At 38.1% G+C, this 16141-nt stretch overlaps 1 protein-coding gene across 2 annotated transcripts in view; it reads left to right on the top strand.

The window, feature by feature from the left end:
• Positions 1-16141, top strand: part of GADL1 (glutamate decarboxylase like 1) — a 164685-nt gene that overhangs the window by 87687 nt on the left and 60857 nt on the right. For both annotated transcript variants that reach the window (XM_066555621.1, XM_066555613.1), the window contains exons 2-6: positions 6390-6559; positions 7371-7497; positions 9167-9257; positions 9872-9978; positions 11433-11548. In XM_066555621.1, the coding sequence (XP_066411718.1) occupies positions 6410-6559; positions 7371-7497; positions 9167-9257; positions 9872-9978; positions 11433-11548 (591 nt within the window). In that variant the 5' untranslated portion in view covers positions 6390-6409. The remainder of the gene's footprint in view (positions 1-6389; positions 6560-7370; positions 7498-9166; positions 9258-9871; positions 9979-11432; positions 11549-16141) is intronic.

Raw genomic sequence — 16141 nt, 5'->3', positions numbered from 1 at the left:
TTTTGAAAGTGCATTGAGCTACTTTAAACTACTTTTACATTGAATTGATAGGCTAATAAATTATGGATATCTATGTAGGAACTAGTTCAGAGAACCTAGTGGTCTGGAAAGTTACATTCTGATTCACTATGCACTAGCTTCCCCATGCTAGTAAAGAAGGGCATATCTCAGAGTTATGTTGTAGGCATGAGTTATTGAACAGCAGCTGGAAATCCTTTGTAGGAAGCAAAAAATATGGAAGTGTTTATGATATGAAAAAGTGAGAGGAAAATACTTGTTTTGACTGTAACTTGAATGTGCAGGTAAAACTTCGGAAAATGAAATTTAGACTTTTCATCTATTTCTACATTTTAACTTGCACTGAATCCCATTAAACTCAGTTTTGGTAAATTACTGCCTTCTTAGTTGATTTTTGAAAGACTGGAGTTAAAAGTTGATTTTATATTATGATTAAAAATATCATTCTTGCATGAAATTGCATGCTGTCAGGAACCCTTTTAAAACAAGTTGTAGAACTTCCATTTGGATAAAAAAACTATTTGTGTTTTCATTTAATCCTTTTTTTTTTCTACTGGACCATAAAAGTGTCAGGGATTCTGCATGTTCTATGTGGGTCACACCTGTATTCATCATTTCTGTTTGAACTCAGCCTCCTGAAGTTAACTCTTCTCTTAACTCAAACACAGTGGTTTGATTGAATGTTGCAGTTTCAGTCACTTTTCCACTGAAAAAGGAACATTCATTAGATGTTCACCATCAATACACAACTTTTAATTAAAATGAAAAGAGTTCTGTTTCTCAGATACTTCCTACACTCTTAGCAGGTGTTAAGTGTTAGAACATGTGAGAAGGAATCTCACTGGGGTCAGGGAGTTGGGATTTCCATTTTGTAGTTGGCATTTGCCGTTTCTCAGTTTTGCAGCAAGGTGAATTCCAATTCTCCACAGCCTTTCTTCCTAATTGGAAATGTTACAGCACAAATCATTCCTGCACTTATTGGTTAGGGCATTGCAGAGTTGTTCTGAAAAATTAACATCAGTTCCCAAGGACTGGCTGCATAAAAATGTCTGAATCTTATATTTTAACTTTTACTTGCCCTTTTCTTTTTTTTTTTAAGCAAATCCCGCCTAGGACAGCACAACAATGACATGTTTTGAGCATTTGACTAGAAAGAGTCCCTCCTCAGAACTCAGGAAGTACCAGTGAAAGCAGGACCTCTGTCCTAGCATGGTCCTCACATTCCCTGTCAGATATTCATCTCTGTCTCTCCTCATTTCATTCTCCCAACCCTTTCTTTAGGAAAGGGAAATTCAGGTGTGGGATGGAGAATAGGATCCATTTGTAGTGCTGTTGCTGTTCAGTGCTAGCAGTGAGCTCAATGAGTCTATTCAGGGGTTTTGGAGCCCAGACACAAGCACTTTGTTTTCCTTGGGTCCTTCTCTATAAAGGTCACATTTGCCTTTTCACAGTCAGAGGATTCCTGTGTGGGGGTGCTGTTGCTGGCCTTCTGAGGGGAAGTACCCAACTTGTTCTCTATCCACAGGCCTGGTCCATAAATCTGCAAAACAAGAATATGTAATATAGGGGGAATTGCATAAGCCCTACCATACACATGCCTACTCCTTTTTTCCCTATGGATAGCTTTTCCAGGGCAACAAGTAATTTTATATACTGGATTTTAAGAAAACTGCATTTCCTTTACTTGGTGACAGGCCTGGGAAATCAGTTTATGAAGAAACAATATATTTTTGCCCTAAGACTGGAGTGGTTTTACTTTATTCATATGTACAGAGAGCAGTGATTAAAGAAGCAGAAGTTGCTTTAAAGATTGTTTATACCAAGGGACTCAAATAGCTGCATAGTGTGGGACAAGTATGTTTTAATGCTTTGATACATGATCTGGCACCACAGTAATTCATGAAACATGGTGGAGTCTTGATACTGAAGGCACTTATTTTCTTTTGCTGGACACACTGAAAGAAGACCCGTGACTAGATCATACAGAATGAGAAATTTAATTTTTTTTTTTTTTGCTGATTAATGCTGGCAATTACTACTGCATTTGTTGCAGAGTAGAAATAGGCCTTTGGTCAAAGCCAGATTTTTGCATTCCCTCAAATAGTCAGTGGGCCTAATACAGTATAAACTGAACAGGATTTGGCTCTGGCATTCAAGCATACGCTACTCTTTCACAAGAACTCCCTTCTGTTTCCTCATTCACCTTGTGAGCAGTAAATCTTTTTGATAATTTCATGCTACTCTCCCAAATATTGTTAGAATGGGCCAAGTACAATGCTTCAGTTTCTTTTTATAGTGCAAGGATTGAGCAGTCAAATATAGAAACTGATGAAGCTTTTAAAATATATGTAGTACTTACATAAAGATATAGAAACATCTGAAAAAATGTTTATTTTTTTCCTGTACATTATTCCAACTCCAATTAATTTATGTTTGCTGCTGGGAAAATAATATTGATCATAAAAATGAAATGCTGGTTGGAAATACTTAGGCTTCTGTAATAGAATATTTCTTTCAGGATGAAATATGAGAATTATGTGCTTGATTTTGCTGCTGCTGAAGCCAGTGGCTGAATGCCCAATTGCCTTCAACTGGAGCAGAATTGAGTCTTCTCTTTTGCAGAAAAATATCTTTAACAGTCAGTAATTCTTAATCTCTCTGTTAAAGCACTTCCATTTGCTAAATTTTTAGTTCTGTTTCAAGCCTGGAGGCATTTGGCTGAAATTGTATTTGATGTATTTTCTGGAAGTCTGTTTTCTGAGTCTGCTTCAGAGTATGTTCCTGTATTCTCAAATAGGAAAGAACATATTTATTACAGTCACATCTCTAGATGGTTTCCCTATCATATTTGAAAACAAAAGAGGTGTATGTGACAAGATGCTGTTTCTATGAAGTGGGCTCTCCCACTTCAAGGAAAGTGATGTTCCTTTAGTGCAATCTCATGCATCTGACACAGATATATAAAAGGCTCAAAATTTTTGGAAAATAATGTGAGCATTTGATGAATAAAATTTTTTTTTTTAAAGACACAGTATGTATCATCAGCATAGTGTGTGTTTTTTAGCTTGGATGCTGAGCTCTGACAATGTGTTAAAGGCATCTATTCAATTGTAACATAGAAAGTGAACTGGAATATTTCTGGAGGTTTATCTATCTAAAGCATAATAAATTGATCATTGGCTTCTTTAAAAAATGTGATAAAAAGAAAAAATATTGTGGAATTTCAGATGTTTATCATCTACTTAGTTTTCCTCTTCAGGGTTTTACTGCAACCAAGAGGACACACATTAATTTTTTGATAGGGAAGAGTGTGATCATCTCATAAGGACTCCAGAAGTTGGATAACTACAAGTAGAAGATTAAGTATCATCAATTGCAGAAAGATCATGAGGGATGAGAAGAGTGTATGTATCCAGTAGTGGTTTCTGAAACCTGAAGACTATCTTAGAGAAATGTGTGTGCTTGGGGCTTGATTTAACACCTGATTGTCAAGTAATTGCTAAATTATGAAGTTTCTGCTAATTTCAGGTAATGGTTTTATGGTATATTCCAGGGCAGAATTTGCAACAAATTCAGATTGAAATGATAAGTGATAACCAAAAAAATTATTGAGGAAGTGGTAAATAATTGCAAGGAGTATTATTCCATGAATTAAAATATGGGCGGAGTTACAAACTCTTTGCTGGAGCTTTGCACAGGTGAAATGCTGTTGAAATGAAGTCTGTCTTCCATCTCTTCCTTCTAAGCTCTTTGCTTTACCTTTTTTTCATAGACTGTGCCCAAGTTCTGAAACAGATGTGGGGATTAAGAGTAGACCATCAAAAATTTTCCAGATCATATCTTCCTCAGGATCCACAAAGCATCCTAGGGAGACTGTAAAACTGTGTGTAGAGGGGAACAGACATGCTTCAAACAGGAAGCTGTTACATCTATGACTCGGTTCCCTAAAGACCTGGTAGAAAAAGTAATGTAAAGTTCTGCTGTTGCAGAATTCCTGCAAAAAGATCATTGTAAAGCCATGGAAATATTAGTATCTTATCTCTGTGCAAAAGTGACAGGAATAGGGCTAAGGCAGTTACCAATAGAAATCTTTTTCACAACTCTGCTTCTAGCAGAGAGTTTATGGAGAACCAAAAAATCCCAAACCAAACCAATAAACAACAACAAAAATACCCCAAACCAACAAAAAAAAGGAGTTAAAGAGTTAGTGAGTTCTCTTGCTCTGCCATCAATTCTGCTTGTAACCAAAGGAAGTATCAATATCTGTGCTCTGCACTAGATATTAATCTCCCATGGAGTTCTTTTTTAGATCCTGTCCTATTTTTCATAGAAACAAAACACCTTTGGCATACATAGAGAGCATAGACTCTCCAGGTGATGTAAAGATTAAAATTCTTTTTTGTATTTATGTTAAACTCTAAATAGTACTTGTGGCAGCTATTTATGCATCAAATAACTAAGTCTCAACACAAAATTAGTCTCTGTTCTCTCTGCCCAAAGCCCTGATGCCTTCAATTTCCTGGTAATACCCAGAGTTTTAAATCTTCTAAAGTTGACCTACTAGCTTGTGTTTCCAGAGATAAACATCTAAGACTTTTTCAAAGCTGCAGTTTCTTTGCAGTGCCTCTGCTGTGGTGTGCTGGAAAGCATGATGAGAACCGATGTTTTTGATGTCTGTGATTTTCCCTCTTTGCCTGTTGAAGATTTAATACTCTTTGCCTGCTTGTTCTCCGTCTGTCCAGTAGGAACATTTATGCCTTTCCTATAACAATGGGCTGAAGGCTACTCTGTTCAGAAAAATTTAGTATGCTGCCCATTTGGATTAAAAATAGAAGTAATTTCAGAGAGGCGAGGGCAGGGGGTGTGTGTGTGCTATTTTTGTTGGCAGCATTATGAGAAGTGTGAGGTCCCATCTCATGTTAGAATTTTGTCTTGTTTGTCATATCTCCCCTGATAAGTCAAAGTGAACTGAATGGTTTCTCTGAGTCACCAGAAAATAAAAGCTCATGGGATTAGCTGGGTTTCTTTCAATCAATGGAGCTTGAAGTGATGCACATTTCTAAGCATCACTGTTGTTCTTCTAAGTCCTCCTGAGCATGAGGAGCTGTAATTATGATAAACATGATGAATGTGTCAGACTACAGTGCCTGACAGTCCTCTGGAAATTCAGTTGTTTAGACCTGTGAAAGAGTCACCTGTCTTCTCTACTTTGCAAGTGGAACAAAAAGTAAAGCAATAAGATAAAGCTGTTTTGGGCACAGAACATACACCCATTTCTCCATACACCCCAGCCTTGCCTCATCCTGACTGTAAATGAAGACAACCCATGGTGGCAGTGCTGCCTGGCTCCATAGACCTCAGCTATTCTAAAGCAGGATCAGTGAACAGATAGCGCCTGTAACCCAGATAATTTGGTTACAGTAGTTACCGCTTCTCCTTTCAGCGCGATACTGTTTCAAATATCTATTCCCTCCATATCTCCAAATGTCTCAATTTCATCTTCATCCTCATGCTGGTGAAAAACAGAGTCCTGATCTTGCCATATGAAATCAATACATGAAAGAGATACGTAGTTGCCACTGTTGGCCAGTGTCTTACAAGCATCTTGGATGAGCTCTCAGGGGTAATGCAAAGGTGGAAGTAAAAATGTGTCCAAGGAGGAAAGTATGTCTCCTGGGTAAAGGTGAGGGAGGGGAAAGAGATCATCACTGGAGAAAGGAATAAACAAAATAAACAAGATAATCTGCCCAGCAGATTATTGTAATTAATGACTGAGGGCACTTAATGGGATAAGGGCAGAAAGAAGTACAAGTATGTGGCATTGAAAGGGTTTTTTTCCAGGGAGTGTGGGTCAGTGAAGCACTCTGCAAAGAATACAGAAGACTCTGAGCAAGGGGACTGGCTGGTGGGAAGGAGCAGCATAAAGATACAGGAAACAAAGCTGAAAGTTATTTCATGAAAAATTGGGAGCAGAGGGATGGCTTGTGGAGGGAAACATTTTCAATTAAGAAAAATGCCCATTATCTTTCTCTGTATTTCTATTTAGACAGCTGTAACATGTTCTAAGCCAGAACTGTATTTTCCTCTGTGTTTGGAAGGTTCCTTGCATGCTTTTGTATGTTAGAGAAAGCAGTAGGTACAATACAAGTAGGCTATTATTGCCTGCAGAATAACTGTCTATGTTTGAAGTAATCTGTTTGGGTTTTTTTTGTCTGTAAAGATTCTTCCACCAAAATCTAGGATTTTTGTATGGGTAAAAAGTCCTCGTGAGGTTTTTCTGAAGTTGACTAAATCTCCAGCAATGAAAGAATTTTTTTTTTATTTTATTATTTGTTTATCCTTGCTTTAATTATGAGTTATTTCTCTTACAGTTGGTGTTTGCAAGCAGGAGATGCTCCAGAAGAAGAATGCTGTTTTGGTGGATGGGGTCATCCTAAATGGTCCAATAATGGACTCAAAAGCAGGAGAGAAGTTTGTGGAAGAGGCGTGTAAGATTATAATGGAAGAAGTTGTGCAGAAAGCGGATGATGTAACAGAAAAGGTAAAGCCATAGAGTGTTGTTGAGACTTTGTAGTGAACGTAATGAACAATAAATCAATTTTTTATAAGCTCTATTTTATTGCACGCTAAGTAGCCTCAAAATTGTTTCTACTCTGTGCTTGGCTCCAAAATAAAAGACAGCCTTACAAATTTATAAAGAATGTATTATAAAACCTTCCAATAACATAATTACTATACATATCTACCAGTAAAAGATGGTTTTTTGGTTTTTTTTTAATCTCTGAATACAAAGGTCATTTTCTTTGAGATCACAAATGACTGTAGTGTTTTTCATGTTTGGAGTGGGGTTGAGTTATTTGTTTTCTCCTCAGAGGCACAGGCGTTGGAGAAGGAGGAAAGTGGGTGTGGTACCACCGTGAAAGGACAACATTATGAGATTGCTGTGGGTTCTGCAGAACCTGCTTAAGAGGCTGTATGGGAAGAGGTCCTGCAAATAAACTGTGCTTGCCTTTGGGCACGCACAGCTTGCTCCCACCCCTTGGCAGAGCAGCATCTGAAATGCTGTGATTACAAATCCTTAGCTAACAACAGAATTTGAGCTGCGGGCTTCTTTCTTTTCTGCCTTTCAGCATTTCCCACTCTAATGTTCATGCTTGAGTGTTGCCTGAGACATGATAAAACCAATATCCCGTGAGGTCAGCTTACTGGATCTATTTTCTGGTGGCACACTGCCCTGCCACGGGAAGTTTTGTGAAAGCAGAGCTGAATGGGGTGATTACTTTGTACTCTATAACCTCTTGCTCCTGGCTGAACTGTTCACTGATGGTGTCTGCCCTGCTCCCCATCACTAGGTCTGTGAGTGGCAAGCCCCCGAGAAGCTTAAGCAGATTCTTGACCTGGAGATGAGGGACACTGGAGAATGTCATCAGAAGATCCTGAAGCTCTGCCATGATGTTATAAAATACAGCGTCAAAACCAGTAGGAATGGGGTTTAAGCACTGTTGCTCAGCATGCTAACTTAGATGGGATAATCTTTACAAACCTCTGTCACCTTTTAGGGAACTGGGAATGTGAATGTTTGTTTCCCTTCTGCCTATACAAGTGTGCAAACAGTTGCTTAACTGAATTCTGGTCACCATAGGCTTGACTAATACATGTCATAATGGCAAACTAATCAAAAGTCATTAACGTAATGTCCTTTGCATTAATAGTAGATTCTGTCACTTTGATGTCTTGGGAAAGTCACCTAGACAAGTGATATAACAGTCTAGCAAAACAGGCAGGAGAAGGACCTTTTGGTGTGATTTCCTGCTGTCTGAGTGATGAGATTTGGAGTCGCCATCATTGCCCTCATATGTTCTTAGTGATGATAACCCTCCATTTATTATTGTTCTATTTGAGCAATCGTCTTGCAGGTTGTTAATTTGCTGATAGGCAGTAATTCCTGTTCCAGACACCATGAGAGGAGAGCCTGCAGTGTTTCAGAGACAGTACACCACAGCTCTGCAGGATTAGTTCTCTATAGCTAACCTTTCTGCAGCATGTGCAGGGTAATTCAATCTTGGTGAAAAGGGATGAACAACATCTGTTCAGGAAATGGCACTGTGAATCAGTGGCTCAGGATTTTAGATGTTATAGGGCTTAGGCTGTATTTTGTTAAGTAAGAAAGACATTTGATATAGTTTGTTGTGCATTTCTGGGCTGCATTCCCTGCTACAATCACTGTTGCTGCAGAATAAAACTGTAAAATAATTTTGAGAGGGAACTTATGATTTGAAAACCACATCAGAGTAGTGATACTGATCTGCAGGGGTAGCGTACTAATAATATGCAGATATAATTACTGAGTTAGTGGAAGACATTTTGTTTATATTGCTTTTGCAAATTGCCTTTAGATTATAATATGTCGCCTTAGAAAGGACGTGGTATATAAAAATATGCTCTGCAAATAGTCTTTGAGTATAGACATTTATTGAAGCCCTAGTTATAATATAAATGGAGCCATACTGTTTACCTGGTTTTCCATGGGAAAATGCTGTGTGCTATGGATTAAAATTTAGGTGGTGACTCCACTGTTGAATGGAGTTGTTTTTATAGTCAGCAGTAGCATAGAATTTTGTCAAAATTAGTAATATCTCAGTGTTTAAAGGAGGGTAAATAAATTCTCTTAACTTCTCATTCATTTTAAGTGTGCAGCAAAATTTTCCAAGCTGTTAGACTTCCTCTCTCTCTCTCTCTGTGTTGAAACTCTGGTGGGAGAAAAGGCACAGCTGCTTGGGATCCTGTATTCTATGGCTTAGCAAAATTTGGCTGAGCATCGACTGTGGCCTCTCAAAACCACTGTTTAAAGGCACTATGTATACTCAATTGTCAATCCCTTTTATTTTTGCTTTATAAAACTTGTGAACAACTCACAATTATTCTGTGCACCACTTGTGTTTCTCAAGACATGTTTTGAAGCTTCAAAGCACTTATTAAATTTACTTTCAAAGGAATGTCTAACTTTAGGAAAGGACAGCAAATCCAGAGAATACTGAGAGAATGGAGTCAATTGTGGTTTGCAACAATCAGCATTCAGCTGAGAGGGAGTGTGATGTATTCCCTTTTCTGGTATATCCTGTCATTTGCTTTTCATCTGTTTTTTCAGATCATCCAAGATTTTTCAATCAGCTGTATGCTGGAATAGATTATTACTCGTTAGTGGCTCGTTTCATTACAGAAGCACTGAACCCCAGTGTGTAAGTGTGGTTCTTTGTCCTCTTGATTTTGAATTAGTATGCTTTTTGGAATAACAGCTTTTTTGCTTCCTTGTTTCTGATTCCTGTTTTCGGTGTTACAGAAGAGGCGGGAATTGTGCAAGACTTTGGGAGAGGGAAACCCTCTGATTTTGATTGGCTGAAGTTGGGGTTTATGAGGAGAGAGTTTTTTTTTTTTGCAATGCTAATAAACTTAGACTTTTATCTTACTTAGTACATAAAAATAAATGAATCAGACTTAACTTAGTTGTTCATTCCTTTGAGGCATTCTGCACACAGTTGAGTGCAAATGGTTACCTGTCTACTGTTTACTTGCAAATGTAAAGCTGAAATTTAAGCATCTGACCTACATTAATAGAAAACTCTGGTGTATTACTTTGAGAGTGGAAGTGTCAGTGAGATGCTGCCAGAACCTAAGCAATTGCTCTATTGTATCAGATCCATAATGTTTTTAGTTTGGATACCTACTGCTGGTGGTGATCAGCAGCTGATAGATTAGAGAAAGGTGCAAGAAGCCTTTATCTAGTTTTAGCAATGCTCTGTGCCACGAGTTATCTAGTTTTAATACCAATTACCATGCTGTTATTTCTCTTTAGATACACATATGAAGTATCCCCTGTGTTTCTGTTGGTGGAGGAAGCAGTCATCAAGAAAATGATTGAATTCATAGGCTGGGAAGACGGCGATGGTATATTTAATCCAGGTAGGAACATTCAAGCGGAATCATTATAAATGGTCTAATACCATTAATTCTATAAACATTGGAGTCATACAAATTGCGTATTTGAAAATGCATGCAAAAGTGTAGTGATAGCCAAAACTATTTTATTTTTATTTCTAGGCTTATCTTATGTGTTTCTAGTAATAATTCAGCAATTTTGACCAGTGAATGAATGAAAACACTTCTACATTAAATATAATTATATGGAATTATTTGAAATTAATTGTTTGTAGCTGATGCCCTTCCTGACCTTATTAACAATACCAACAGCCTCATTGGAATGAGTCAACTGAGCTGACAGACAGGGAGATGATTTATGTGCTAGATGCCAATCCATGGTGCCTGAGAGCATAGATCTTTGTATCCTGCTTATGAACTGGAGGAGCAAGAATTTACATGTTCTTAACTCCTCTGAATTTTTATAATTTTATTAAACGTTATAATAAGGCAGGCCAAACAGATATTTCTAAAGCTGCTTGATAAACCATGTTTTTCAAATGTTCTGTAAGGCAATGTTTCAGCGCATGACACTGAAATAATGAAGCATAACGGGGATATTTCAAAGATTATTCAGGTAACAACTAATTGGGATAGTTGTTAAGCTTTTATATCTATTTTGGGGGTGAGAAGAGAAATTAAATGAATACATGAGTTTAAGTTCCCCCTACTGAACTGAAACAAAGTCAGTAATTCCAGCCTACATATGAGTAGTAGAAAAATAAACAAGATAAAAATCCCTATTTTTTAATATATTACTGGTATGGATTTTTTTTCACATCAAATTTGATGTGTATTTTTGATAGAAGCCTTACTTTTACAGAAGAATTAATGGCTTAATACTTAGTTATCTACGGAGAGAAGATAAATTAATTGCCCTTGTTTTGGCTCTAGTTTTATGTAACGGTTTTTGTTACTGCTTTGGCTTTGTTCTTCTAGGTGAATAAAACCTGTCCCGAGTGAATAAAACTTGTCCAGATCTTACCTTGCAGATCTTTCAGTTCCCACTCACTGTGTTGGTTTTTTTTTTTTTTTTCCAAAGACCTTTTTTCTCCCTTGGCCCTCTGAGACCTGGTTGCCCAAGAGATCTCCAAGGCTCTGAGCTTGGTGCAGGCAGCTGAGCTTGTTCTGCTGCAGTGTAGAGGGGAAGGTGCTGTGGCAGGGTTTTCTCTGTTGGGAAGGACTGCTTGGGCACAGCTCTTATTCCTCAAAGAGGAAAATATCCCCAAAGAGCACCCAAACAGGCTCTGCTTCCATGCCTGCTGCAGAGCCCAAGGTTCATTTTATGGATGTAGCCTTCAGGGGAGGAAATAAACTGTGATGGATGCATCACTAGGATGCCTGTGGGGTTTATTTTTCCCTGAACAGGTCAAGCTCTCAGATGCAGGAAAGGTACTCATACTATGGCTAATCCAATATTTGTATGTCTCTTTTTGCAGGTGGCTCTATTTCTAATATGTATGCCATGAACTTAGCAAGGTACAGATTTTGCCCTGAGATAAAGGAGAAAGGGCTCTCAGGTCTGCCAAGACTAGTTCTGTTCGCTTCGGAAGAGGTAAAATGAAAACAAAGAAAAGCTTTTTGAACTTTATTTTTTTCAGTAGCTGCAAAATGATATTTGCATATCTGATGGAGCACTGGTAGAATAGTTCTGACATCAGTATATGATGTGGAATATCGGAGCAAAGTGGAGAAGTCTGATGGTAAATTTCCCTGCAGAAGCTTTCTTGCTTTCAGAAAACAAACACAGATGTTGCTGTTTTGAAAACTGCTGATACAAGAACAGGTTGTACATGGGGTAAACCTGAAGCAGAATGCATGTGCTGTATTGTGGAGGTCTGCAGCATTTGATTTCCCACAGCATAAAGTCTAGCAGGAACTGTAGGTGGGTTTTGGATGTCAAAGGTTTTTTTCTGCATGTTTAATTTGTACTAAACTCAGTACTTGTGGGCCTGTGAGATGGCTCTCTGCAGCTCCCATTTTGCCCTATATCTGAATATACAGATTGGTTGTGGTACAGAGTCAAACCCACCATATGCCTCTCAGAAAAAAAAATTCTGGACTTTTAGACATTTTTTCTTTAAATAATTAAAAATACCTGGCCAGTTTTTAAAGTTTTTGAATAATATCAATCCGAAATGCCTGTGGGAAATTGAGTTACATCCATACATTTATTCGGAAGGTAGATTTTGGCGGCTTTTTTCTCTTCCCTGTCCCTTCAGTTTTGAGAGCTTATTATTTGATTAGCATAGAGTTGTTATTAATTCTGACTCTACTATATAAAATCCCCAGTGGAAGCCTGCACAGAACCTTGTTGTATTAGAAAATATGGACTTACTAGGATAATTTTAGCTCAGACGTTTATGCTCCAAACAGTTTGCAGTGAGAGGCTTATTTTGAAGAAGCCTGAGGGATGAAGGCATTGTATGAGTTTTCCAAGATAACATGCCTTTTGGAACTGAGCCCACATGTTCTAAGTAAAGGTGGCTTGTTTGTTTTTTCCCCCCCAAAAATATTTTTTCTTGTTTGCTTTCTTTTCTTTTTCTGAAAAGTGTGTGTATGAAAATACATGCCAGTTCATACTTAATCCCTCATGGTACATCTTCAAAATAGTTAAGAAGGAAAAAATGAGTTTGAAGCAAGTTCCATAAATGCTTTTGAAGTAAAGCCCATGAAACTTTCATCATGAAGCAATGTTTTATTTCATTGCAATGGTTTAACTACAACATATTTTCTTACTCTGAAATAAGCAAACATTTAAATTCATGTCAAAAGAAATTTTAATTGTCTGCCAGAATAAATTTATTTTTATGTCTTTGCTTCACCAGGAAAACATAAACTTGACCAGGAAAAATAAATTGGTAAATTATTTGTAAGGCCATGCTTTTGATCTCTAATACTTTGTTTGCTTCAAACTACTATTGAGTCTTTAGCACTCAATAATCATTTACTGTAAAACTGATGCTTTTAATAGCTAGGGTGACTATTTTCCAAGATCACTAGTGTTTATTCAGTGTTATGAGGGAGGAAATGGGCATATTCATTTATAATTATTTTAGATCCACCTGTACTGAGTCCAAGCTAGATTACTTTTTGGAAACTTTTGTTCAGATATGCCATGCTGAGAATATATGTAATCAGTAGCCCACACTTGAGACAAGTATGGAAGCACTGGTGTCATACAATCCTAGTTCTTTTATTATTGTTTTTATTTTGAGTCTTATTTAACATTTTGCACCTTTTAATCACAGAACCTAGGAATCATTTAGGTTGGGCAAGACCTCTAAGATCATCAGGTTCAACCTTTGACTGACCACCACCTTGTCAACAAGAACATGGCATTAAATGCCATGTCTGGTTGTTTCTTGAACACCTCCAGGTATGGTGACTCCAGCACCTCCCTGGGCAAACTTCCAATGCTTAACCTTTCCCGTGATTAAATTCTTATTGTCCACTTGAACCTCCCCTGGCACAGCTTGGGGCTGTGTCCTCTCATCCTGTCAGTGGTTGCTTTGGAGAAGAGCCTGACTCCTCCCAGGCTACACTCTCCTTTCAGGCAGTTGTAGTGAGCAATAAGGTTGGTCACCTCTGTTCAGCCTTTTCCCAGGCTAAACACCCCCAGCTCCATCACCCACTCCTCACAGCGCTCACTGTCTAGATCCTTCACCAGCTCTGTTGCCCTTCCCTTGACATACTCCAGCCCCTCAATGTCTTTCTTGTAGTGAAGGGCCCAAAACTGAACACAGGATTTGAGGTGTGGCCTCACCAGTGCTGAGCACTGGTGACAATCACTGCCCTGGTCCTGCTGGCCACACTACTGCTGATACAGGCCAGGATGCCATTGGCCTTCTTGGCCACTTTAGCACACGCTGGCTTGTGTTCATCTGGATGTCAACCAGCACCCCTAGGTCCTTGTCCACTGGGCCCCTTTCCAGCAATTTTTCCCCATGCCTGTAGTGCTGCCTGGGGTTGTTGTGACCCAAGTGCAGGACTGGGCACTTTGACTTGTTGAGTGTCACACCCTTGGCCTTGCCCGTTAATCCAGCTTGTTTAGATTCCTCTGCAAATCCTTCCTATCCTTCAACAGATCAATTTCCCATTCAGCTTGGTGTCATCTGTGAGCTTCCTGAGGGCACACTCAATCCCCTCATCAAAACATCCTCCGTTTTTGTTGGAATTTTTTGTTTGTTTTGTTTTAACTGAAGAGGTTCCTGGAGAAGCAAATTGTCAACCCTCCCAACAAAACAAACTTGGAAAAGTAAAACAAAACTTGGAGAAATTAACAACCTGAGTTTATCTTCATCAAGAATCAGGCCTGAGCATTGTCATGGAGAAGCCATGAGGTTATAATGAACAGTATTGATAAGGAGTCAAAAGACATGACTGTTCATTCAAGGCCCTTGTGCCATTTTAGGCCTTGGCTGAAATAAAATGATTTTTGCCTTGATTTGCTAAGTCTCTAAGTTTCAGTTTGGCACTTGTCAAGTTGAAAGAGTTGCCCTGCTGCAAAGGAGGGGAATGCACAGACTTTCAATGACTTATGTGATCTGGGGCTATGTATTTTTGGTATGTTCTTGGATAATATAAAGATGTATATTTAATGCACGGCCCACCCAAGGTCCTCACATATTCTGCTTGGCCTTCAGGAATAAAAAGGCTCCTTGTTCCTGTAAGCAAATGCTTAGATATTCAAAGCTGTAGTGATATGCAGTGAACACTGTTTATGCTGCTACTCTGTAATACTTTTTGCTGGACCATAGCAGTGTGATTCCCCTTGAGACAGGAGCAGCAGAAGAGTAATTGTTATATCCCACTTTCTGGAGGCATGATTTGTGGTTCTGTAGGAGATAAATGCTGTTCTAGTTATAGGTATCAGCCCACCTTTTTATTCCCTTTTGCTATCTGAGTCCCATCTAAACTTTATTCTGGCACAAGTATGTGCTACATTGATCTGAAAGGTAGAAATCTGATAAATTTGAGGCAAGTAAGGGTAGAAGAGGATGTGTAAACAGTTGAAACGTACATGCTGATGTGAGCAGTTTTTTTAGATTAAATGAAACTAAATTCCTCCCCAGTGCAACTTGATCATGAAAGTAACAAAGCGAGAGAACACAACATTAACTTATCATGTTGTCCCCTGTTGAAATTACAACAGACAAAAATGGGTAATAAAACAATCTCATAATCAGATAATTGCTTTATGCAATCATGTTTCTAGGAAACTTTTTAAAATCAAGAAAATACAATTTTGTCTTCTGTTCTAATGAGCACAGGTAGAAAGTACCTTGTCTTTACAAACATCATTAGGAGATGAAAACTATGCCTAGATATAGGTAAAATAGTATAGCAGCACATCTTAAATGCACCAATGTTCCAATTTGATCTTGTGCTCTAAGATGGTAATTTCTTACTACAAAATGGCTACAGCTTCAATAATTTGTCCAAACAAATTAAGCTGTGAAAGACATGCCAAGAGTAACCTGAACTCACAGTATTTAAAATAATACTTTTAATCTGGATATTTCTTTCTCCTTTTTTTGGAAAGGGAACTATGAAAAGTGAATTAATTGGTGCTCTTGTGACTGTAGCTGCTAAATGCTCTTTGGTATATTTTTTCTTAAAATGATGCAATGCAGTTTAGCATAATGGCTTCTAGTAATGAAGATAGGGGAAGAAATTCTTACATGTTTTCAATCAACATAACTGAAAGACCTCTTTTTTCACCAAAGAAAGCATATCCTAAGTCTATGTAGTATTATGGGTCTTGTTCTTTTTCTGTCCTAGTGAAAGACAGAATTTTCCAAGAAGTACAGAGGTTCTTCTGGAGGAAAAATAATTTCTCTTGCAGCCTGTTTGTTTTTGTATTCCCTCTGTTCTTCCTTCTCTTTTTCTCAGCTTTTTGGTATAATCTCTCAGGCACTCAAGCCTCTTTTATCTTTCTTCCAGTATCTCATACCATTGTTTATAATAAAATATATATTTTACTGATTGTCTGCCTACTAGTATTCTGAATTTGCAGGTCTTATTCAGTTTGGAAGGATCTGATTATTCTTGGTGATTCATACCTTACATTTGAAAGAAATGGCTAGAAATCAGTGATTTCTGGCAACTTGTATTTGAAGTGATTCACTCGTCAGTCAAAAACATC

This window comes from Molothrus aeneus, chromosome 1 (genome assembly GCF_037042795.1).
Source record: "Molothrus aeneus isolate 106 chromosome 1, BPBGC_Maene_1.0, whole genome shotgun sequence".
NCBI lineage: Eukaryota > Metazoa > Chordata > Aves > Passeriformes > Icteridae > Molothrus > Molothrus aeneus.
This window is presented reverse-complemented; position numbering and strand designations above follow the sequence as displayed.